The sequence below is a fragment of the Lutra lutra genome, chromosome 8, assembly GCF_902655055.1.
Source record: "Lutra lutra chromosome 8, mLutLut1.2, whole genome shotgun sequence".
Taxonomy (NCBI): domain Eukaryota; kingdom Metazoa; phylum Chordata; class Mammalia; order Carnivora; family Mustelidae; genus Lutra; species Lutra lutra.
This window is the reverse complement of record NC_062285.1, coordinates 20,665,624-20,692,125: the sequence shown is the minus strand read 5'-3', so window position 1 is coordinate 20,692,125 and position 26,502 is coordinate 20,665,624. Positions and strand designations below refer to the sequence as shown.

General features: G+C 37.1%; 1 protein-coding gene across 3 annotated transcripts in view; it reads left to right on the top strand.

Annotated features, from left to right (window-relative positions):
* MALRD1 (MAM and LDL receptor class A domain containing 1) overlaps positions 1–26,502 on the top strand; it is a 763,597-nt gene that overhangs the window by 221,562 nt on the left and 515,533 nt on the right. For all 3 annotated transcript variants that reach the window (XM_047742658.1, XM_047742656.1, XM_047742657.1), the window contains 2 exons: positions 11,368–11,544; positions 14,599–14,761. In XM_047742658.1, coding sequence (XP_047598614.1) covers positions 11,368–11,544; positions 14,599–14,761 — 340 coding nt within the window. The remainder of the gene's footprint in view (positions 1–11,367; positions 11,545–14,598; positions 14,762–26,502) is intronic.

Sequence of the window (26,502 nt, the reverse complement as noted above, 5' to 3'; positions counted from 1 at the left end):
TGTGAAAAATTAAATGTAAAGAGCCTAAAGGGCAGGGATGAAAATACATAGTTGAGGGAAAGAACAAGAGTTTCATCTAAGAACCTGTGATTTCAGTGGCCAGGGCTCTTCCCAAATCGCCCCCGAGTCTGAGCTTAGGGAGCATCACTGTGACTCCAGTGGCAGCGAAGACCATAAAATAATACAGAAGGGAACACAAGTTACTGCCGATACTATTGCTGCTCCGGTTATCTTGCTACTTATGCTCTGTGGCTGATGGTTCTAAAGGAGAGAGAGAGAATGAAGTGGCCAGACCCAGAGGCAGAGATGTGAAGTATGAGTTACAGACCATTAGTCCTGATTTTCTGGTTCAAGTTTTGGATGAAAAATATGGAATTTTAAAAACTGCCTGAACTGTATGGTTTTAATGTTGGCTTCGTAACAAAAGAAACACTGAATTAAAACCACAGAGCCTGTTGAAAAGATAGGTTTCTTAAAGGAATTTGATGTCATCTTTCCATAAGATGAACGTAAAAATAAAATTTCGGCTTTCAATAAAAATATTGCCCTTGATGATGACCAGTTTTTTTTTTCCTTCTTTTAGCTGAGACGGGATCAGCACATGTAGATTCTCTTGCAGATGTTGATTTGTTTCCCAATATGAACTGATTATCTACAGTGTTTTTCTTCCTTGGCTAATAAAACAAAACTTAAAAATACATACACACAGATGCAAAATATTGACCTAATCCCCAAAGTGTGGGTTGGCACATAACCGATATCTTTTATCTTGTGCTAAATGACCATAAGGAGTCCTTTATTCCGTTTTTACCTATTTCCTTAAAATCAGCCTCTTTTTCCCTCATTTCTTATACCTTTTTATGATGTCACTATTCTCCAGCAACCCAGGTTGAAATTCCACAGTATTCTTTGACTTTCCCCTTAAGATTGCCTACTTGCAAAACTTGCTGACTCCAACTCCAAAATAATTCTCAAATTTCTTCTATTTTTTTCCCCATTGTTACCGTAGTTCAAAACAGTGTTGACTAGTAACCTTTTAACTGCAAACTTTCATTAATTTCCCCCCAATAGTATATATGCCGTGAGCTTAGTTTCCTTTCACTTTTTCCTACAACATCATTATTTGCTTTCCTAGGTCAACTCTTTCTCATGTTCTCACTTCCAGTTGTTTCTAACTTAATTTTCAAATGCGTTCTCTGTTATGGATTGTACCTTCTTTGTTTCCATATCTTGATGAATATAGATTTTAAAACTAATCCAGGAGGATACTAGAGAAAAGACATTTTAGGCAAGATTAATTGCATTTCTAGGGAAAGTAGACAAACTTAACCATGCAATAGAATCCTGTGATTATTTTTGTGTCAGTGTATAATGATGTTGCTCATTCCCAGAGTAGAGAGTCATGGAGGATGGTGGCAAAGTCAAATCCCCTCACTTTGAATCAGATCATCAGAGTAGATGATTAAGTAAGAATTGTTGCCAGACAATATTCAGATTTAAAAATAAGTATCCCATAGAAAGTATCTGTTTTTCATGACTCTTTCTCCAAACTATATGAGAAAAACAAGAAGGGTGTTCCCTTCAGCAGACCACATATGACAGTTTCTATCTTGCCTCAAGGATTATTTGTGAGATAGCTGGGTTGTTTGTAAAACTAAAGTCATAACAACATGACATCACAGCATACTGTGTACAAACTGAAAAAAAAAAATCGCCTAAGTGCTTTTCATCCTATTTTAAAAACTCAGAATTCAGCAATATCAGAATTGTTACTTGCTAGGTATATCAATTATTAGAATGAATATCAGGTATCCCAAGGTATTAGTGTTTTATTTTTTTTCAGGGAAGTTGTTACGAAGTCTGTGGCATATCTTGCAGCTGATGATGGCTTACAGTTGAGAAGGTGTGGTAACTGTTTATAGGATGCTTCAGCATAGTTTTTATGATGTCCTCCTCCAATGGTTTTGTTGTTGTCATTGTTAAACTGACTGAGCTGTGTATTTCTGGCATCCCTCCTCATTAACCTCAATGTCTCACCAGCTTTATGTGTAAATGCTTGAACAAGTCACCCTTCTTTCTGCAAAGAGGAATGTTTGTTTCAGCATGAATGAAAAGGCAAGGGGGAAAGTTTGGGTACTTTTGTCTTCGTTTTTAAGACCTCACCTGCAGCTTTTTACTTTATAATTTTAAGTCATTTGGTGTGTCTCTTATATTTGCCTGAGAATAATCCATTCCATTAAAATACTTCATTTTAAGGTCTTCCCTGTTTTTCTAAAGGAAATATGGATTCTGAAAAAGCAAAGTATTGGAAATATTTACAGTTTAATAAAAGACTTCAGGGCAAAAATGAAGAAATTTGAAACTGATGATTGCAGTCTTAAATATTCTGGTTTTAGCATGTTTGGTGTAGTCTTGCAAAATATAGGAAGCATATAGGAATATTAGCAATAAGTGGAAATATATTAGAAATATGTAGAAAATGGTAGCAAATATATATGAAAAATATTGGCCAAAGCCTGTGGTCCATTCAACTTAGTATTTTTATTGTTTCTAGAAAATAAAATTGGACAAATAAGTAACCTTAACCTATTGTAAAGCCAAACCTTTATTTTGTCATCTTTTTTTTTTTTTAAGATTTTATTTATTTATTTGACAGACAGAGATCACAAGTAGGCAGAGAGGCAGGCAGAGAGGGAGGGGGAGGCAGGCTCCCTGCTGAGCAGAGAGCTCAATGTGGGGCTTGATCCCAGGACCCTGGGATCATGACCTGAGCTGAAGGCAGAGGCTTTAACCCACTGAGCCACCCAGGTGCCCCTATTTTGTCATCTTTTGAGAGAAGTGCTAAATACCAAAAATGGAGAAGGCTGTTGAAGTACTTTGATTTTAGCTTGAAAATTGTTCAACTGCTACTTTAGTCTACTTGTAGTCACTTTCATATGTGATAGTGTTTGTAAAGATGGAAAATACTTGGTGCCAGCTAGAAAATTTCATTGAATGCATGAGTTAAAGGAAAAATGTTTCAAAAAGAGCTGAGTTGTTACTGGAGACAGAGAAAGAAGGGATTGCATAATATGTGGCGAATAGCTGTATCACATAGCTGTTATAAATCATATCCAAAGAATAGCCAAATTTTAGTAAAAGCTGCTCTTCTGCAAAGGAGACCCAATACAGGCATTCAGTACATTTATGCTGTATGTAGTTGTTTTACCCTGTGGGTAAGGCTATGTTATTGTATTCAGTCTCATAGGAAAAATATATATTTTTCCTCTGGAGATATTTCAGATTTTTCAATTGTCTGAAGATCAAATGTGTCTAATCTTCAAGTATACTTTTAGATTTTTAAATTAATATATCTCTTAACATCAGAAGTCCCAGGAAAAACGTAGACATTATTACTGGCGATAAATAAAGAAGAACTAGACATATCATCAGTCAAGCAGTTCACACAGTTAAGGTATGTTGAAACTGGTGATAATTTATCAAGGACTAGAGGTGTTAAAATACTTGTTTTATAAAAAGATCAAAGAGAAAAATAAATGTCCAGTACACTATTTTTGAAAAATAAATAAAAAGATGACTTTAAAAATAAAAAGAAAATAAAATACTGGTTTTATTTTCTTAATTACCAATGCAGGAATGGCTATAGGGAGTGAAGTCTAGTATAAAGTGAGTTTTCTTTCATCAGAAAGATTATATTGGGGTAACATGAAGTATATTCGCTACAAGAATTCACAGAGGGGGCGCCTGGGTGGCTCAGTGGTTAAGCCACTGCCTTCGGCTCAGGTCATGATCTCGGGGTCCTGGGATCGAGCCCCGCATCGGGCTCTCTGCTCTGTGGGGAGCCTGCTTCCTCCCCTCTCTCTGCCTGCCTCTCCGCCTGCTTGTGATCTCTCTCTCTCTGTCAAATAAATAAATAAAATCTTTAAAAAAAAAAAAAAAGAATTCACAGAGCAAGAAGTTAGAACATTGAGTCATCTACTTAGGATGACAGGTGGGTGGGTGAGTTGGTTTCCATGTGGCTTAGGGATGTGGGAGAAGATCAGATTAGCCAGACTAATCTTTGCTTCTTAGTGAGTGTAAATTTCAGTCATCTACATTTCACCTTTGCAATTTTGTTCAACATGCAAAGATATTTGTGTTGTTTCTGTTTGTTTGTTTGACTTCATCATTACTTTCATTTATCATTACTACCAGCACTAGCCTTTTAAGGTTAAAAATAGGTGAAAAATAATTGTCATAACCTTTTTCATGGACTGAATGTTTATGTCCTCACAATAGTCATATGTTGAAGCCCTCACACCCAATGTGATGCTATTTAGAGGTAGGGCCTTTTAAAAGTAATTGGGCTAGAGTAGGTCAGAAGGTGCTGCTGCCCTCATGATGGGATTAGTGCTCTTATGAGAAGAGGAAGAGACATAGAGCTCTCTCTCTGCATGAATGCACCAAGGAAAGGCCCAAGAGATCATAAGCAAGAGGAGAGCCCTCTCCAAGAACCCAACCATGCTGCACCATGATCTTGGACATTCAGCCTCCAGAACTCTTAGGAATTTGTTGTTTAAGCCACCTAGTCTATGGATAGCAGCCCAAACTGGCTAAGATGGGCATATGGTTCTAGATATATTTCACTATTAAAATTGTTCAAAACTGCATAAAGTAATTTCTAGTATCACCTGAGTTGAGAGTATGATGATACTTTAGGAAATACTGTTTGAAGTCACTGCAGTGTAGAGCAAGTTGACTTTCATGCTCTTGGAATGAAAGTCTAGACCATCTGCCCAAGCCAGAGAATGTGTCAGGAAACTTGCAGTCTTTTGCATGCCTCAGTTTCCAAATTGTGTCTTGGTCTGACCATGTTTCAGGCCTTTGTTTTACTCCTACATACCAGCTGTCAGGGAATCAGCTGCAACTTCATCTTTGTAGACAGCTACAAACACCGCCTTTTCCAGTTTGGATCTGGAATAAGAGACACTTTTCTCTATTTACTCTTCTGTTGCTATCAAATAGAAACATATTGGACTTACTTGGTTTTTAAGATGAACTCATTCTGGTAGAATAACAGAGTAATAAGGACAAAGTATTTCAGGATCTTGCAATTTCTGTTTCAGAGTACTGGTCCTTTTATCTGTCATTGCTGGCTCACTTCTGATATACAAAAATGAGTTGTCTATTTTTCCAGAGCACTGGCTCATCAACCTTCTTTTTCTAAGATACCTATTCATGTTCATGATTTCTTCTTAAGGGAAACTGTTTCTTCATTTAACTTGAAATCAGGCCTAAGGATGCAGTTATGACTACTGGTTTTAATAATATGAAAGACCAGGTGATCTGAACAATGTAACATGACATATATCTAGAAAAGTCAAATATAATATGCATTTAAATGTTAAGTCAAGCTTAAAAAAGAGAAATCCCCAGATGAGAGGAACAGAGTATGGGAAAATAGAACAGGAGGCATAATGTGACTTCAGAGTTAGGACATAAGAAACTATGGCTAGATGAGAGGGCAGAAAAGGTAAAATAGGGCCAAAAGGAACATTCCATCCCTTGACTGGGGCTACCAGTAGGGTTCCAAAAGAAATGACTCAAGGTTGATCTAGAAGAACTCTTGGACAAACTAAGTGACAAAGAAAAGTAAACATAGTAAATTATGGTAACCATAGTCAAAAAGCTCTCAGTGATTCCCCACTCTTGTTATTCATGCTCTGTGTACCAATTTCCTCTCACACTGACCTGTGTAACCATTGACCCACACAGCAATGACTATGAGTAGTTTCCAAAGCTAGGCTTCTCCTGTCTTCTCTTGGATCACTCAGTCTGAGGGGAAGCCAGACACCATGTGAAGAGGATACTCAAGCAGCCCTGTGGGGAAAGCCTGGGAGCTTGAGGCCTCCTGCCAATAGAAGCACTAACTTCTCAGGAATGTGAGTGAGCTCCCTTGGAAGCAGATTTTCTAGCCCCAGTCCAGCCCTCAGATGATTGTTTTCTTGGCTGACATCTTGATAGCAATCTTAAGAGACTCTGTGTCAGAACTACTAAGCTAAGCCTCTTCTGCACCTTGTATTCCCAGAAACTGTGTCAGACAATAACTGATTATTAGTCTTAACTTCTAAAGTCTGTGGAAGTTTGTTATGTAAAAATAGAAAACTAATAAATAATTAAAAATACTAAAGGATTCCAATCCCTAAGAAAATAGCATGACATTGTTTTAAAAAAGTGTTTGGGGGCTGGTGGGGGAGACCGAACATTAAAAAAAGAAAAATCCTGTTGGCTTTCTTGAAATGAGAAATAAATGAAATAAAAATCTCAGTGCATGAATTAAATAGCTCAAAAATAAAAGTCGATGTTTTGATTTGCCAGTGGGAAAATAGGTATGAGAGAATTTCAGAGTGCAATATATAGAGATAGAGGGGGGAAATGGAGGGGTAGACTTACTTGAAGGATTGATTATAAAAGCTGTTGGAGTTCCAGAAAGAGAATGAAGAAAATGGAGAAGTCATTTTCAAAGACTGTACTGGCTTAAAATTAATATAAGGCACAGATTTAGAAGTGTCGTGAACCCTGTGCAAAATATAGTAAGAATATGTCCAGGTCTTGACTCCTGGAAATGAATTAGAAAAACAACAAAGAAAAGAGAGGATTATGTTAAAAATAGCCAGAGATTAAAATACAGTTGCAAAAAGACCACAATTAGACTCAAGACAGACTTTATAACAACAAGCATGAGAGTCAGAAGAGAATTGAATTGAATTTAAAAGTCTTGAGAAATAATAACTATTAGCCTTGAACAAAAAAAACCTTCCAGGAATGAGGGTGAAAAAAGGCTTTCAGAGGATAATATCTGCAAATACACAAAAGAAGACTTTACTTCACCAGACTCTTACCAGATGAACTATGTGAATGTGAGCATCAGACAGAGATGAAATGAGCTCACCAAGGGCTGAGATGCACAAGGGAATAGACAGCAGAGGAAGTAGCAGACACATGCGTAAATCTGCATGTACCAATGGATAATGTGTGTGCCACACAATCAGAATATTTATACACTGGTGGGAGGTATGGAAATTGATGCAGTGACTTTGGAAAACAGTTCAGCTTTTTCTAGTAAAGTTGACATACAGTTCTCTATTCTCTCCAACTAAGCAATTCCACTCCTAGAAACATCAGGAGAAATGTATGAAATAAAACCTCAAACAGAATCAGCTTAAAAAAAAAAAAAACCCACTGATGATAGAAAGGCTAAATGATATATTTGATCACATAGTGAAATCTTATACAGCAGTCAAAATATGTGAACTGCAAGAACATTATTAACATGGATGGGTGAATGCACATTGCTCAGGAAATAAATCAAGTTGCCAAAATTCATATAGAGAATGAGTCCATTCATCCAAGTTCAAATTTAAATGGTTTATTTATTCAAAAAGGACCTACGTGCTATTCCAGCTGTATAGTCACTGTTCTAAGATGTTTGCGACATCAGCTCATTTAATAACATGATGAGCTAATGGGCACTGTAGATTATCTGGCATATATGCAAGTGAGGAAAATGATAAAAGCAAATGAAAATGGGGTGCCTGGGTTGCTCTGTCAGCTAAGCGTCCAGCTGTTGATTTTGGCTCAGGTCATGATCTCAGGGTTGTGAGTTTGAGCCCCATGTCAGGCTCCCTGCTCAGGGTATAGTCGGCTTGTCTCTTTACCTCTGCTTCCCACACTGCGCCCTCCCCCTATATGAGCTCTCTATCTCTAAAAATAAATAAATAAAATCTTTCAGAAAAGAGCCAATGAAAACAGGAATGTAAAACACAAGATTCAGCATACCGCAGACCTGGAGGGATGGTGGCATGGGATCAGGAGGGAAACAGTGGAGGATTCAAAAGCTGTGACTTTTAATTTCATAAGCTGGATGGTAGATTTATGGCTGTTCTTTTTAATTACTATTTAAACCAGGTATATGTTTTCTATCCATTCTTATATATGAGTAATACATTTCATGATCAAATATAGAATAAGTGAGAAAATTTTGAGTTGCTCAATAAATTAGTAGATCCAAAATGGACACTCATAAGGAAAATTTAATTAAGTTCATATCATATACAACAGATAACAATAAAGTCCAGATGGAGTAAAGACCTAAATATGAAGAGTAAAACTATCAAAATTTTGTGAAAATCACAGAAAAAATATTGATGATAAAAAAAGGAGGAAAGAATTTTTTTTTCCAGTGAAGCTTCAAACTATATACCATAAAGGAAATAACTGATAAATTGGAAGGCATTGAATTAGAAATTTTTATTTTGAAAGAAACCATACAAAATGAAAAGACCTATTATAGACTAGTAGAATGTATTTTTCACCCAAGTAAATGACAGAGGATTAGTATAGAGTATATGGGAAATAAAACTATAAATTAATAAGAAAAAACAACCCAAAGAATGCAATAGGAAAAAAGAGCAAGGGATGTGAACAGTTAGTCATAAGCGAGGGCAAGGTACTTGAGTAGCCCCTAAAATTAAAAAAAAAATTCTCAGTAATTAGGGAAATACAAGTTAAAATATGAAGGAATTATTATTTCAGACCCATTATACTGGTAGATCTTTCTTACGTTGGATAATGCCACGTGTTAGCTGGATTCGGAGAATATGAGAAATGCACACATTTCTGAGTGGAAATGTGTAAAATCACTTTTGAAAACAACTGCTTAAGTTGACTGATCACATACCCTATAACTGCAATTTCATTTCAGATGATTTGTCCTGGAAATAACACTGGCATGTGTTCACAAAGAAAGATTCAAAAAGAAATGGACAGAGATGGGTATTGCAGTGCACGTTAATACTTTCTAATAAGGAAGGTATATTAAGGTCCTGTCCTGCTTGACAAGAGATACAGACTCTTCATACAATAAATATTTAACTGAGTGTTCATTTAATTGAATGCCCTAAAGCAGTGAATACTGTTCAGTGCTGGAAAGAAATGAAGTGTCAGGTGATTGAAATGACCTGGAATAAACTTGAATGCCGTTATTCAGAGGAGGAAGCCTATCTGAAAAGGTAACATACGATGCTGGCTGTTGACACTCTGTGAAAGGGAACCCTATGGAGACAGTAAGAGGATCCATGGTTGCCAGGGACTCAGACATTGAAGGAATTGAGTGCAGTGAAACTCCTCTGTGTGACACTAATGGTGGAAGCATCATTGCATATTTGGTAAAACCCATAGCAGTAAAACCCTAAGAGTGAACCCTAATATCAGCTGCGTGGAAAAGTCAGAGTGGATTGCCGAGTTTGCAAGGAGTGCCAGAGCATGCGTACATGTTGCCTTAGTTTCTTTTCTTTTTCGAGCTAGTTAGCTGAAGAGAGAATGAGTTCTGCTTAACTTCTTGCGGTAGTTCACAACGGTAGGCTTCCTTCTGTACAAGGAGAGCTGGAAGTTTCCAGTACAGATTATAACTTAGGCTGTTTCTTTCTGAGTTTTATGCTTTAAAAGACCACTTGTCTATAGATAATAGATCATTATTAACTTCATCCATAAAATGTTGATATTTTGATTTGTCTTATATGCTTTTGTCTTATTAGTTCTTAATTATTTCAAAACTTGAGCTGAGAAGCTGAATACGTAGTATTTTTTGGACTTTCCTCAAATTCCCAATACCACCCAAATCTCCAGTCCTCTAGGTACTGGGTGTTTGACATTGCTCAGGTCTCTGCTTTTTCCTCCGTACTCTCTCTGCTTTGGTTTATTAGTTGCCTGGAATTAAAGTAAAAGCTTAGCTGTTCTTGTTCCTGTCAGAACCACCTGCAAATCATTCTTCACACTGATGCCAGAAAAGTATCTCTTAAAGTGGAGATTGTATACCTTGGCATTTCTCCACCGCTTTTTATATTTATTTCAAACTCCTAAATTGGTCCCACTTAGCTCTTTATGATGTGCTAATTGTCTCCCAACTAGTTCCACATCTAGTGACTTTATCACATGCATTCTTACTCTATCACAAGATGTTCCCCATGCCAAATTCTCACAGCATTTGAAAAACGATGGGCCAGTATATTTTTCTGCCTTCACACAAATCTTTGCTCATTGTCCAAAAGGAGCTTATACCCATTTTCATTTCGCCTACAACACCTCATCTTTTAAAGCTAAAAACTTGTGTCTGGGTGGCTCAGTTGGTTAAGCGTCCAACTTTGGCTCACATCATGATCTCAGTCAGGGTCCTGGGTTCAAGCCCTGTGTGGGGCTCTTGTGTTCATTGGGGAGTCTGCTTCTCCCTCTCCCTCTCTTTCTGCCTCTCCCTCTGCTTGTGCATTATGCTCTTGCTCTCTGTCTCTGTCTCTCATGTAAGTAAATAAAATCTTTTAAAAAAATAAAGCTAAAAACTGAAGACATTATTTTTCCAGGAAGTCTTCCCTACCTCCCAACTAATGTATGCTTTTCATGTGTTTTCTATACACTGTACAGTCTTCCAATTGTCCATCTGTCCATTCCCTCTGTCATTCATACATCCATCCATTCATCCATCCATCCATCCATCCTTCCATCTGTCTGTCTATTCACTCATTTCTAAGTGATGATAGTACGCCTACCGGGTACAGCGGTCTGTGAATTGTGCTGTGAATGCAGGAGTGAAAGGGTAGGTGTCCTTCTTGCTTCTACGGTGTTATACTCTTTCTCATACATGTATCCTATGGAACTATAATGAAAGATTGACCTGAGTGCATTATCCACTACTCAGTAAATTATTTGACAGCAATGAAAACCTTTGGCTTTCAGTCTATTGCACCTACCATGCCTGTGATATGGGGTGTTATTAATAAATGTTGATTGACTAACTTACAGTATAAATTAGCTTCTATAAATTTCTTCTCAGCTCTGTAATTTCAGAAATTATTATCTTAATTATATGAATACTTGCATATGAATCTCCCTCTTGCAACTTTGAATATGTAAGGGCAGGTGAAACAGGGATGAGGAGCTGCTGGATTAATTGTTGCAGTGGAAGAGCCATGTTTATTTACCTGGTGGACTAGAAGGTTTAACCAGACCTTAATGCTGGTTCCTAATGCCAGCATCTGGGACTCCCTTGATTCCCAGGAATCCCAGCCCTGTCCTTGAGCCTCCCATTTATTCAGTGAGTTTTGAACAGTTTTTCAGTAATTTCTCTCTGTACCTTCATCTATTTATATCCAACTATTTGTTGTTGCTAAGACTGAGAACTCCCAACTTCTATGCTTACGTGAAATTCAGCATATTACCAAAGACTACCAAATGTTCTTTATAATATTGAATGTGAAACATACTTAGAAAAGCTTATTGTGTCAAAAATTAAATGGAGAATCTACTGATTATGCCTGTATGTTATCCCTTACCAAGGTACTTTGCCAGTGGACCTTCCAACTCCACCAGAAGTGTCAGCTCCAGTAACGTTGCCTCCACACAACTGTACGGACGATGAATTTGTTTGCAGGTCCGATGGTCACTGTGTTGAAAAAATCCAGAAATGTGACTTTAGAAATGACTGTTCCGACCAGTCAGATGAATCATTCTGTGGTAGGTGAATTCCTGTTTTGTATTAAAACATAGCATAAGACGGATAAGACAATACTAATATGATCTTTAAGTAGCATGGCCTCATGTCCTAGTTAGAAATTTTCGACTTGGCTTAGAATAGGTTCTTAAACGTAAAGGTTGCTTGTATAGAAAATTATAGTAGAAGAGTCAGCATTGCATTCTTCTGTGATGCTCAGCAAGAGGTAAGTGTTTCTAAATTGAAGTTTTAGATTCAAAACACTTGTTTCATGGACTTTACTTGACTCTGGGACTGTGATTGACTAGCTCTTTTTTTATCCACTCCCTACCTCCACCATTTGTCTCTCTTCTATTCCTCACACTCATGAAATAGGAATGTTTAAAATGGAAGTTTTTTTGTTTTTAAAGATTTTATTTATTTATTTAACAGACAAAGATCACAAGTAGGCAAAGTGGCAGGCAGAGAGAGAGGAGGAAGCAGGCTCCCCGCCAAGCAGAGAGCCCGATGTGGGGCTCGATCCCAGGACCCTGGGACCATGACCTGAGCCAAAGGCAGAGGCCTTAACCCGCTGAGCCACCCAGGCACCCTTAAAGTGGAAGTATTATAATACTCTCAAAATAGATGAATTTGTTCAAATTTTGCCATTGCCAAAATAGAAAATGAATACTATGTTAAATATGTAGAATTCATAAGAACCAGTTCTAATACAGATGGGCCCTTCAGCACCTGTGTCCTGTTGAAAGATGGTTTTTACTTATTGGCATCTGCCAATCTCTGGCTTTTAGGGCAGATTTTTAATTTAGAAGTGAACTTCTCAGCCAGAGATACAATCTTAGAGGGAAAAAAAGAAATTGATCTGTGTGCCTGCAGGGGCAAAGCACAAGTTCAGAAGGAGTGAACACTTTTGCTTTTTTTCCCCTTCCCTACTATTTATTGGCTGGTATATGAATTCCCTATACTGTAATATTTCTCAAGTGTCTTAATGATATGAAGGGTTCAAACCATGCAGATAATACAGAGTGTAGTGGAACTCTCTTCTATCTTCTGTCAGCATTATGCAGAAAATCTAAAACTTGAAAAGCCAAATAAGGTTCATATTAATTTAACATAGAAAAAGAAATGCTTCTTAATGTATAGATACACAATAAATTAAACAAATTAGCTAGACCCCAAAACTCATAAAATCAAAGCTAACTCACTCTGTGAATGAGACAACATAGTCATTAACTCAAGTTGGCTAGGGATACGTACGGTGCATTGCAGATGGGAGATAATATAACGGAAAGTGTTGTGGTATTCAGACTTCCTCGTGGGAAGACCATATCCTGTTTTGATCACACTGAAGTTGTGTTTCTGAAAGTTTACACAGAATTGAGTTAATTCCGCCTAATTAATATCTTTAGTGAATACTGACTTCTTTGTTCACCTTTGCAATTTTAGTGATGTCATTGATGATTGGGTAGGCAGTTTTGATAAAGTTCTTTAAATGTCCTGAATGACTGTCTCCTGTAAAATTATTATTTTAAAATCCTGGGGTTATTAATTTACTTTGAATACACATGAACTGCATTTATTACTCTCAAATTATGTGGTCTTTCTTCCTCCATCTTTTTGTAAGAAGAGCTGTTATATAATAAATCTGTCTGTTACCTATGGTCTTGCATTTTTAATGCTTTTTATTTTATAAGGAACACAACAAGAGAGCTGCCCTCTTAACAAATTTTTAAGTGCATGATGTATTATTGTTGACTGTGGGTACAATGTTGTACAGCAGATCTTCGAGCTCATTCGTCTTGCTTGACTAAAACTTTATGCCTTATAATTTAAAAAAATCAATGACTAGTTTCTTTTTTAATGATATAAAGAACAGAATCCTATTGAATTTTAAATGTCTGGTGGGTGGGGATATGGGATAACTGGGTGATGGGCATTAAGGAGGGCAGGTGATGGAATGAGCACTGGGTGTTATATGCAGCTGATGAATCACTGAACTCTACCTCTGAAACAAGTAGAAAAAAAAAGAAAAAACAATTTTAAATGTCTTCACAAGATTAATATAATTATATGATCACTATTAATGTCAGAGATTAAATGACATGCCTGAATGTCAGGATTAAAAATCACTTTTTTTTTTTTTTTTGATGGAGTGTTTCCTTCTCAAACTTTACCTTAAATCATGAACTCACATTCCTAAAAGATGGTGATGGTTTGCCAACATTGCTTATAGTATTTAAAATCTGGAGTCTTCTACAGCACACATAGGAACAGTGGAGAATTTAAGACAGACACACGGACATCTTCAGAGAGGAAGAAAGAACATTTCACACATAGCCTATGTATTTCACAAATCACTGGACTTGTAATTTCTTTTTTTTTTTTTTTAAAGATTTTATTTATTTATTTGACAGACAGAGATCACAAGTAGGCAGAGAGGGAGGCAAAGAGAGAGGAAGGGAAGCAGGCTCCCTGCTGAGCAGAGCCTGATGCGGGGCTCGATCCCAGGACCCTGGGATCACGACCGGAGCCGAAGGCAGAGGCTTTAACCCACTGAGCCACCCAGGCGCCCCATGGACTTGTAATTTCATGTGATATCAAGTTACAGTCATTACAAGAACATTGAAAACTTTCAAGGAAAATATTATTGCTTTGAACGTAAGGAGTTTGGAATTTAGACTAACCCCTTCAAAGGCTGAGCTGAAGTTCAGCTTTGTAATAATACTATGGCAGAAGAACAGACTTAGCAGAACTTGGTAAGCAATGTTTAAAAGAGACTTGGAATTCCGATTTTGCTATTTGAGGACCTAATTAAAATCTCATCTCCTTATCAGAACAAATTCTTCAGTATATGCATGTGTTTCCATGTTATAGCTGCTGTAGATATTTGAATATGGTACACATAGATTTCTTTAAAACTCTTCTCATGATAATAGAAATCATTTTTCTAATTATTTTAATTATGCTTAAGAAATAATTAAAAACAAATAGTAAGAAAGTGCTTGATACAGGTAGAAATTACCTTTTGTGGACGCATTTATTGTGATTAGCTCATTTGTCTTCGTTCTACTCTATTCAAGCTACGAAAGTTTGCAGCTTTGAAAAAGGCAGCCTGTGTCAGTGGTACCAGCCAATCCCAGAAGACCTAATTCAAGATTCAAACACATTCAGATGGGGACTTGGTAATGGAATCAGTATTCATCATGGGGAAGAAAATCACAGGCCACTGGTGGATCATACAACGTAAGTGACCACATGCTTTGAACATGTCTCTTAGGAACTATGTGTTAAGCAGTTCCCAAATTCTTGCCATACTGTCTTACCCTAAGCCAATGAATGATGAAATTACAGACTAAATGGGCTAAGTGTACTCTTTCATATAAAATTGAGAAAAAAAAAAATACAGCCATTCAGTTGAAAAAAAGCTGTGAATCAGGGCCTCTGGGTGGCTCAGTTGGTTAAGAGTCTGCCTTCAGCTCAGGTCATGAACCCGCAGTCCTGGGATGGAGCCCCACAGTGGGTTCCCTGCTCAGCAGAGAGTATGCTTCTCCCTCTCTCTCTGCCCTTCACCCCACTTGAGTCTGCTTCTCCCTCTGCTCCTTACCCTACTTGTCCTCTCTCTCAAAATAAATAAATAAAATCTTAAAAAAAATAGAAAAGGCTGTGAACGCTCATAAAAGTCATAGAAACTAGAGAAAAGAAAATATAAGAAAAATAAGAAAAATAATTTGTAATATAACTACTCACTGAAAAGTACTATTAATATGTTGTTTTAAAATTATCTATTCAGGGATGCCAGGCCGGCTCAGTCAGTAGAGCATGTGACTCTTGATCTCAGGGTCGTGAGTTCAAGCCCCATGTTGAACTTGAAGCCTCCTTAAAAAATTAAAAAAAAATTTTTTTTAAATTAAAAAATAGAATTATCTATTCATTCCTTCCCCTGTCCAAATCTTTTATCTGTTTTTTCTTTTTTTTTTTTTTTAGCTCCTCCTTCTCTTCACCCCTTTCCCTTCTCTTCCAGTCTTTGATCTTCATTGTCATTTATTTTGGTCTTTCCTTTTCAAGGCTTCATAACTTACACCTCTCCCTGTTTTATAGGCCACAGATATATTGAGTGCTTCCTTCTTAGCAGATCCCATTCTTTTTAAGGGTTCTTTCCTTTTAAGGGTTTCATGGAAGTACTACTGAAGACAGCAAGGGGATCCCCATTTATATTACAGAGAATGTCTTCAAAACCTTTATGCCTTCACACCTTCAAGAGCTCTCCTTGTGTGGCTTCTGTTTCAAAGAAAACTAACAGTGGTGTGTCTGCTGCCTGTCCGTCGTTGCCCTGGCCGACATGACCTAGTGCTTGAAGAGAGCCATAATACCTTCTGGGCTGACATTTTTACTCTGGTTTCCTGATCTCTCTTTTGTTGTTTTATTTCGTTGAAATGGTTCCAGTTTTACCATCATTTGATTTCGACATTAGCAACCATGTTGCCCAAAGTATATAGAGTGGCAGATATGAAGACCGAGTGTTTAGATCACTTTCAACAGTTGGCAGTGAATTGTGGAGGTTTCCCTCTACAGATTTTCCGTGGGCTGCTTCTGACTCATAGAAAAGCAAAGGGCAATTTCAGGAAGTTTCTCTGGCACATCCAAGTAAACCACGCTGCCTTAATAATCTGTATTTCCACCAAAAAAAAGGCAGACTAGAATCTACCTTCTATGTGGTAAAGGTATGAATAGAAACATGGTAGCATGTTAAAAGCACAGTAAGAGTTGGCTTTTAATTTCCTTGTCTCTCTCCTTGCCTTGCCCATCCCCAACGTAGACTGTTCAGTCTCTGAGGAATCACAGGGTCTGCGGCTTCCTTCTTTACTGCATTATTTCTAAATGACTGGTACATAATGAATCTCCATAATTATTTGTTGAGTGAATTAGTTGATGATTAGAACCTATATATTTGTGCTTTATAATTATAGGCTGCAAGAAAAAAATATATTTTAAGTAAGAAAAAATTTTTAAAGATTTTATTTATTCATTTGACAGAGAGAGAGAGGGAGAGAGAGCAAGCATGCCCATGAAAGGGGAGCAGCAGGCAGAGGCAGAAGGAGAAGCAGGCTCCCTGCTGAGCAAGGAGCCTGATGCAGGGCTCGATCCCAGGACTCTGGGATCGTGACCTGAGCTGAAGGCAGTTGCTTAATGGACTGAGCCACCTAGTTGTCCTTAAATAATATTCAGTAGTCAGATAATGTTTAATAGATGTGCTCTACATGACAATGAATCTGGAAAAGGGAGTGATGGTCCCAAAGCTTGTATCTCCCCTAGCTGTCCTCTCCCCTCTCTCTAGGCTCCTTCTGCAGCCAAGGAAGGTTTGACATTTTTACTTTGTCCTAAGGAGTAGTTTTTATGCATCATATATCCATCCTACTCAGTGGTTTATAGTAAATCCCAAGCTCCATTTTCCAAATTTTATTATTTTATATTTAAAGGGAGGCTCACTCTTCCTTCCTTCCTTCCTTTCTTTCTTTGACTATTTTTTTTCCATTTTATTTTTTCAGTGTTCCAAGATTCAAAAGGAAGCTTTTTCTAACTTAGAAAATGCTTTTCTTCTCTCAGATGTTTGGCTCCAGAAATTTAAAGCCAGGTTTTTAAGCCCATTGTGTTTGAAATAGTTTTCAAAACCCAATTTTGAAAATCAAAAAGCTCTGGACCAGTTCTTTCTTCGTCTTCACATTCTGTGATAGCACCTCTCCTAAAAGCAGACATGGGTTCAGGCTCAGGTTGGTAAAAATCAGAACTGCAAAAGAAAAAGAGCACATTAGTATATTTCAAAATATTCTCTCACTTCATATACTTAATGAAGCCATAAAAGTCTAGGAAAGTAATGGTGGTGTGGGAATATGTCAGGAAGTTTTCATTGTGCAGTCAAGTCTTAGATAACAACTTTAAAAAAAAATCATTTATTTATTCTGTATAGAGAGAAATTGGGGGTTGGGGTGCTGGGACAGAGGGAGAGAGAGAATCTCAAACAGACTTGACGCTCAGTGCAGAGCCTGATACGGGCCTTAGTTCCACGGCTCTGCAATCATGACCTGAGCTGAAACCAGGAGTCGGATGCAACCAAGTGTGCTGCCCAGGTGCCCCTCAGATAACATCTTAATATGTGTGATTCATGATGAAAATGTTGTGGTAAAAGCTAAAAGAAGCGATGTTCCATGGGACATTCTACCATTTGGTCTTCACGCTTTCATGGCCTCATAAGCCTAAGTATCCGAAATGTAGCTTAAAGAAAGGGTTATATCTTTAGTTTTCACTTTGTGGAGAGTACCACTGGTTTATTCAGCTCTTTCATATGAAGACTTAGAAAAAGGTATCTCTTTTTCTCGGGCTGGGGACATGCAGCCACAGCCTTGGCACAGGGCTTGGCGAATGGATTCTTTCTACACTCTGCTCCGCAAGGCCCAACGAAGGGCACCTAGGTGTGATTTTTACCTAGGATTGAAATCAAGGCACATAGAAATCAACTGTTCTCAGTGATACTCCGGTGAAATAAAGTAAATTGCTTTCAGTGTAAATACCATCAGTTGCGATTTGCATATTCTTTTGAGATTGGGGTTGGGTGAAATTTCCATTTCCTTTAACTTATACAGTGACAGGGAACATTTAGTTGAAAAGTTATTTTCTTAGTGTTTTGGAAAAAGAAACACAATGTAGTAAAGAAGAAAAAAAAAACTCAGAAGAAAAATGAGCTTATAACCATTCGCATACCGGGTACTACTGGGGAACTCAGCAAGAACATTAGTCCTAGTCAGTTGAGAATTTTTTTTAATTGCTTAACATTGAATTAAGATATTTGGATTGCCTAACACCTAGGCTTTGAAGCTAATTCAAATTTAAATATGTTTAGAATATTGTAGATTTGGAATTGTTGTGTCATGACCTGAGTGGAAACCAAGAGTTGGGTGCTCAACTGACTGAACTCCCTGTTTGTAGTTTTATATGATCTCAGACTTCTTTACTCTGACCTCCAGATTTGGTTTAATTAGCCTAGTCTTTTAGCTCAGGCAATTTTACCATAGCATGTAAATTGGTATGTAGCTAAGTACCATGAATTTATAATTGTTTTTATCTCCTCGAAGGAGGCCTCGTTTGATCCAACTTACTATTTATTTTTATTGCAACAAGCCAAGGAGAGCAAAGTCTTGAGTTCTTGGCCCTTAAGTCAATTTTTAAAAATTTTTTTGGACTAAATGCCCATCTGTTGGTTAAACAAGGTTTAATATTAAGTTTTATCTGGAGTATAAAATCATCCCCTCAGGCAAAGTTAAATTCTCCACACTTCATTGTTGATATGGAAAGATGTCTAGGGAAATATATTCCAGATTAGTGATTTCTAACTGTGCTCACAGAAGCCTTTTGGAAGTTTTTCGAAATGGTGATTGGGGCCACTGTCAATTTATATATACATACAATATATTTAAATGCAGATTCAAAACACTTGATTCAAAATCTCAAGGAGTACATCTGGGAATCTGTATTTTAGTGTAATTCCTAGAAGGTTCTAGAACCTCGTCCCTAGATGCCTCCATGGCAGGAAGTGGGGAAGGTATTGCTGAAAGATAGAGGTTGGCTTTCTCAATTCCTTATTCCAGTTTTGGTCAGAGCAGATTCATTTTTCTCTAAATCTAGTGACTAATTAAAAAAAAGTACAAAATGTTTCAAGACAAAAAAATTGTTCTAAGGTTATTACATTTAAAAATAATACGAAATTTGTGTCTTGAAAAGTAACTGTTAATAATTGAGAAATAGTGTGCAAGAAATATCTTTACCCTCAGGGGCTCTGGGTGGTTCAGTCAGTTGAGCATCTGACTCGGTTTCCATTCAGGTCATGATCTTGGGGTCAGGATGGAGCCTGGGGTCGTGGGATGGACTCAGCCCAGAGTTTGCCTCAGAGTCTCTCTCCCTGTCCCTCCTGCTCACTTTCTCCCTCTCTGTCTCTCAAATAAATAAAATCTACAAAAAAACAAAACAAAACAAAACAGGAAAATATCTTTACCCTCAGTTAATCTAGAAGACATGTAATTTCAAGACACCCTCTACATTGCTCCATTCATTGTATAATCCCCAGCACTTTATTTTCTCAGAATGTTTTTGCCTATCTGGAGAAGACAGGTACTTTAAAATACATTGGAATTTAGTTTGCTTACAAAGTGTTGAGAAACTATTTGAATATGAACTATCTCATTAAAAATGCAGATTAGGTAGAATACCGTTTCTTAAGTCTGTCATTTGTAAAGTAGAAGTACTTTTTCTTAGATTTTTCCTTTTACTTCTCAACACTAGTCCTCGTCTTTCAGGAGGAAATGAGTTATAGCCCCACTCTTGGAAGTGCACCTGCCTTCCAGCGTACGTAATGCATTCGTGCAGGCTTAACATCATTATAAACTAAAAGCCACATAAATAATGTGAACTGTCCTGTGACATAACCGTGCATATCATCATGTATCTGAGTGCTGGATGTAAATGTGGATAAAAGCTTCAGTAAAACTGAAAATATTTTAATGTCTTCTGCTCTGCAACAATAACAATTTCCAAAGCTTTAATCTCTTAGACATTAAATACTAGAATTATTGCTTTCTCCAAGCCTTCTTTGGTAAGAAGTTAAGCTAGTATTTTATAGGCCAATTTAGATGCTTTAACACTCTCTCAATATAATTTCTAAAAGATCCAGTTTTATCAGTCTGGAATAATGGTTAAATACCAGGCTTTAGTAACACTTTTGCTGAAATAAAAATAAAAGTGCAAACAGTCAAAATCTAAATTAACTGTAATAATTTTCTCTTAATGGTTATAATACTTGTGGGAAGCGGCATTTCTGGCCGTGTTGCCACAGGACTGAATATGAAACGTGGCTGGACCTCTAAAGCCCAGGAAAAAATTGCTCCTCTTTACATTGTCCTTGAGTTAAGCACCTATTCTGTATATTTGCATACATTAATAATTTGTGTTAATGAAGTAAATTAAATCACTTTAATTTTAATTTTATTCCAGTGTATTTTAGCTTGGCAAGTAATTTTAAAAGTTAACTACAGTGGCTTAAAATTACAGAATTTGAGAAAAATCTTTGCCGAAAGTCACACTTGCACACTGTACCTAAAATAACAGATCCACAGTGGTTAGGTGGTATATTTGCTATCTGCAAGCTGAAGTTTTAAGGATAAATTTGTCATGCAGTGTATGATTTTACATTGTTATCAAAGATCACTGTTTAATAATCCAAAAATATTATATTATGGTTGTAACTGCATTCAGATATTAGAAATTCATTTTCATTGTATAATTTTTGAATATGCTTTTCCTTTACCTATGTTAAAATGAAAAAAAACAATGTAGTTTTATTCTAGTTCCTGCACAGAACTGTTATTTTTAGACACAATCTAGAGGAAACATCCCAGAGCTTTATGGCCTGAAAGATGTGGAGGTAGCCTTGGCTAGGCCCATAATTTATTACGTTAGGCATGTGTTTTCTGAGCATCTAGAAAGGATAGAAAACTTAATCACATGTAGGACCATCATATGCATGAACAAATACGTAATGTTGGGAGAACACGTAACTTGTTGAAAGAGAGGCCCACTGGGAGGTTCAGTTACCAAGCCTTCAGCTCTATCTTGGTTGTGTATGTGTCTTTAATAATACTTGAAGGAGGTCTCTATTTTTGGTTGTTACTGGATAATGCAGATGAACTAAGATAATAGTTTTGGTAAAGACCACATACTGACTCCCTGAAGAATTTCTTACCTTTTTTAATTTCTACAACAATTCTTTTCCTTTTACCACAAAAGAGGGAATCGGTCTCTATTGTAGGAAAATGTCTGAATATAAGTAGGAAAGATAAATCACATCAATGATAATTATACCATCATGATAAAAGTATTATGTGTGTATATGTCTACATAATCAACTACATTGCTTTCAATTAATACAATAAATAAAAACCATATTTTCAGTTAATCTGCTTTTAATTTTATATATAATCTGTAAACAACTATTCACTAATTCACTAATACTAATGGGCCAATGGTATCTCGTTAAGTGGATGCAGCATGATTCACTAATTCAGTTCCTCACTATTGATTTGTGAGTTGATTTTGGTTATACACAAATTTAATCAGTGTTTACTGAACTATATACAGGTTTGAACGCATTGCAGATTATATCCTAAGAGTAAACAAAATAGAGTAGAATTTTTATCTTATTATTCATTTTTTAACCATTTGATTTACAATTTTAAATTATTCCTCAAAAATGTACCTTTTTTTGCAAGCCATGCATGACTACGTCTGTTTTTCTGTATGCTTGCAAAACTCTTGAGTATTTATCTTTTTCACAGTTCAAATTGTAAAATAGGGTTAAAGTAGCAGCTAAATATATATTTTTCTGTTTCTTCAGTTCTAATCAGGGTAATCAAGTTTGTGTGTATGTGTGCCTTTTCCGTTTGTATTTTTGTGTATGTGTGTCTGTATTTCCTATTTGTGCTCTTTGCTTGGTTTTCAACAGGTAGTGGTTATTATTTTTCTTATTGACTTACATGATCTTTTAAAGCCTCAAGGTATTTTTTTTTTACTTGTTATGAATTTTGCAAAGATTTTTCCCAATTTTTCTTGGCCTTTTATTGGTTTATAATGTTTTTACATTTCAAAATTTTCAGGTTGTACATGGCTATGTCTGCCAACCATATTCTTCTCTAAGTTTAGTTTTACTCATTCTCAGTCTGTTCAGATACTCTGTTTCTTCTTGATTCAGTCTTGGTAGGTTGTATGTTTTTAGGAATTTATCAATTTCTTCTAGATTATCCAATTTGTTGGTATACAATTGCTTGTAATAGTCTCTTCTCATATTTTGGACTTGTGTTGTTTCATTGTAATATCCATCTTTCACTGATAATTTTATTCATCTGAGTCTTCTCTCTCTCTTTTTTTTTTTTTCTTGGTTAGCCTAGTGAAAGGTTTGTCAATTTTGTTTCCTTTTTCAAAACTTAACCCTTAGTTTTGTTGGTTTTTTCTTTTGTTTTCTTTTTCTATATTTATTTCTGCTCTAATCTTACTATTTTTTTCTTCTGTTAACTTTGACCTTAGTTCAAGTTCCTTGACATGTAAAGTTGGATTGCTTATTTGAGATCCTTCTTTTTTTTTTTTTTTTTATAAAGATTTTATTTATTTATTTGACAGAGAGAGATCACAAGTAGACAGAGAGGCAGGCAGAGAGAGAGAGAGAGAGAGAGGGAAGCAGGCTTCCTGCTGAGCAGAGAGCCCGATGTGGGACTCGATCCCAGGACCCTGAGATCATGACCTGAGCCGAAGGCAGCGGCTTAACCCACTGAGCCACCCAGGCGCCCAAGATCCTTCTTTTTTTAATGTAGGTGTTTATAACTGTAAGCTTTCCTCTTAGAACAGCTTTTAATGCATCCCATAAATTTTGTATGAAGATATTTTTTTAATTTCTCCTTTGAGCCATCGTTTGTTCACAAGCATGTTTTGATTTCCATATATTTGTGAATTTCCCAACTTTCCTCCTCTTATTGGTATCAGTTTCATACCACTGTGGGTCTACAGTTGGGCCTGGTTGGGTGGGATGCAGGCCGTTCTCCACATCTAGATGTGTCTCTGGCATGACTCAGCATTCAGGTAAGACCTCTTGGCATTAGGTGGAATCTCAGGCTGTGCTCAGCAATGAGGCAGAGCTGTGGGCTAGGTTCGTTCCAGTGATGGACAGGACTATTGGCTATGCTCTGTGTCCTGGCAATACTCTATGCTGAGCTCCGAGGCTGCCCATGGTCACTATTCAGGTGCCTAGTTAGGCAGAGCTATAGTCTCCACTTAACAGCTGGGCAGGGCTATTGACTTGGCTCCCTGTCTGGGTGGGGCCGTAGCCTAGGCTGTGGGACCTCCCAGGGCTCACTGATTAGGCTCCCTGTCTGGGTGGGGCCAGAGGCAGTGCTCACGTTGGGTGGGGTTGCAGACTTCCTTCCATGTGTGGGCAGGCTATAGAATGGGCTGTACCTAGGGCCCTGTGGCTGGGGACCCAGACCCAAATCTAGCCAACTGAGCTCCCTGGCCAGAGGGGGTGATCATTTTGGTTCTACAAATGGGAAGGGTCACTGGCTAAGATCTCTGCTCAGGTAGTACCACCAGCAGGACCACAGCTCACCATGATCCCTGCATTATGGATTCCTTTTCTCTCTCTGTCAGTGATATCTGGATGTCTAACTCCAATTGTTTCTCCAGTGAGTCCTGTGAGATGAGACCTAAGTGGCCATCCTTAAAAGCACCTGTACCACTGGGGAAGCTGGATGCCCACCTTGGTCTCTTTTTCACACTGGAGAAACCAGAGGTTCCTGGGGGTACATCTTGGTGCCATGCTGGACTGGCTTTGGGAAGGGGTGATTGGATCACAGTGAAACTGCGCCTTTTACCCTTAAAATGCATTTTTAAAAAAATGAGCCAAGGCGGGGGGGGGGGGTACTTCAGCCTCACCCCTGGCTCTGGGATTCTTACCAATGTGCCTTATTTATGGAGAGTTGCTAGTTGGTCTTTCTCTGAGGGGACTAAACAAGAACCATTTTCCCTGCCATCTTGCTGACATCACTCCATCTTTTATGCTTAGAAAGGCCTTCTATATCAATGTTCACATATAAAATTCACTTATATTTTCTATTGTAGTAGTTTCAGTGTTTCGCAATTATGTCCTTAATTCATCTGACAACTTTGGTAAATGTTATGAGAAAAAACACCTCCTTTTCCTTAATAACTAATCGGTTTGACACCTTTTAATATAGGCATACCTTGTTTTATCGTGCTTCACACTTTTTTTTTTTTTTTTTTTAACAAATTGAAGTTTTGTGGCAACTGTGCATTGAGTAAGTCTCTTGGTGCTATTTAACAAAATTTTTTTTTCCTAGCAGCATTTCTCACTTCATGTCTCTGTGTCACCTTTTGGTAATTCTTGCAGTATTTCAAACTTTTTCATTACTACTTGATTTGTTATATGAATCTATGATCAGTGATTACAACTCACTGGAAGATCACATGATGGTTAACATTTGTTAGAAATTCAGTAATTTTAAGCATAAGGTATATACACTGTGTGTTTTTTTTTTTTTTACATAATGCTATTGTGCACTTAATAGATAACAATATTGTGTAAACATAACTTTTATATTCAGTGGGGAACAAAAATAATTAATTTGATTTGCTTTATTGAGATATTTGCTTCATTTTGGTGGTCTGCAACTGAGCCACAGTATCTCCAAGATGTGCCTATAAATGCAGTCTGCTTTAATTTACTATACTTTCTCACTGAAAGATGCATAGCCCTGGATAACAAAATCTACCTCCTGACCTTGGTGTCTTTCTATTGCTAGTACTTAATGATGTCCATGTTGAGTAGAATCATCAAAGGCAAGGCTCTCTCTGTCACATGTAGCCAGGATCTGCTTTTATGTTGCCCCTTCATTAAACCATGCACCTGCTTACAGCTGTTCACCCAGCAATGAATGCATATGACTACATTCATCCAACATACCTTACTAGTTTGCTGCGACATGGGACTCTCTCCCTTCAGAAACAACTGGCTGTTTCCGTCTTGCAGAATTAGCTCTGCCAGGTTCAAAAACCAACTTTTCTTGCAATATAGCAACAAAGTATCTAGGGTTACTGCTGACCTATGTCATCTGTGATGCTTCTCTAATTCTAATTTGATGCCTTGTTATTGAAGAGTATTCCCAGCCTCTGGGCACCCCATTTCCTTCAGGTTGGGTTATTTGATTTTTTTTATCCAAGCTACTATAGACTTGGAAGTGAGCCCTTGTGCTTTGAATATGCTTCTTTTGAGTTTACATTATAAAGCAGCTTCCTAAAATTTAGCCAAATGCATCTTTTACTGTAATCTGCATTCTTAGATACTTTTATTCTAATGAAAACATTTCTTTGCTTGTACCTGCTTGATTTAGTTCTACTTTCAATTTGGCATTTTAATCTTCATTATAAACATTATTAGTTTAGTTTAGTATTTTCAGTCACCAAGGAGTACCATAAAAGTGGGTTTTTAAAATTCTATCCATTTAAAAGAAACTCACTGGATTGAATTTCAACTTTTCTGGGGATTTTGAGATACTGAAATAAATTGAGCAGAAGTTAACAAAGTCTACATGAGGCTTAGTGTAAAAAAAGTACATGTGAACTTTAATAGAGCAGTAAAGAAAGCTCTATTATCTTCTCTGTTTGTTGTGTATCCATTAAGTAGGCACAGAAATACAAGGGAGGACAGTGCATTTTCTGTATGGAATGAAGGTTTTTACTTAAATCTAGTGTTTGTGTTTTGCCTATTAAAAAGATGTTTAGAGGTGCCTGGGTGGCTCAGTCTTTTAAGCGTCTGAATTTTGATTTTGGCTCATGATCTCAGGGTTGTGAGATCGAACCCTACAAAGGGCTCTGCACTCAGCTCAGAATCTGCTTGATATTCTCTCTCCCTCTCTTTAGCCCCTTCCCCCACTCGTGTGTGTGCGTGCGCACGTGCACACACACATTCTCTCTCCCTCTCAAATCTTTAAAAAATAAAAATAAATAAACAGGTATTTATTTGCAGGAAGATATGACTTTAATGCAGCCATCCAAATACCTCTGACATTAAGAACATAAATTGTTCCTGAGAGTTGTATGGTATTTGAATTAAATCATAAACTAGGAGCAAAGGTAGTTTTCATTTAGTAATGCTATCTGGCACAGACCTTTTCTCTAAGGTACTGTTTACATTGATCTTATAAAGTCTGTCTCTTAGAACTGCAGTCATAATGAAATTCGAAGTATAGTTCCTTTATCTCATGGATTTTTTTCAGCAAGGTTGCTATTTGGAACTAATTTTCTTCAAGTTTTTAGTGACCTTACTATCCAAGAAGAGTAGTTTTGCCTTAGTTATCCAGGGGGCAGATCCAATTAGT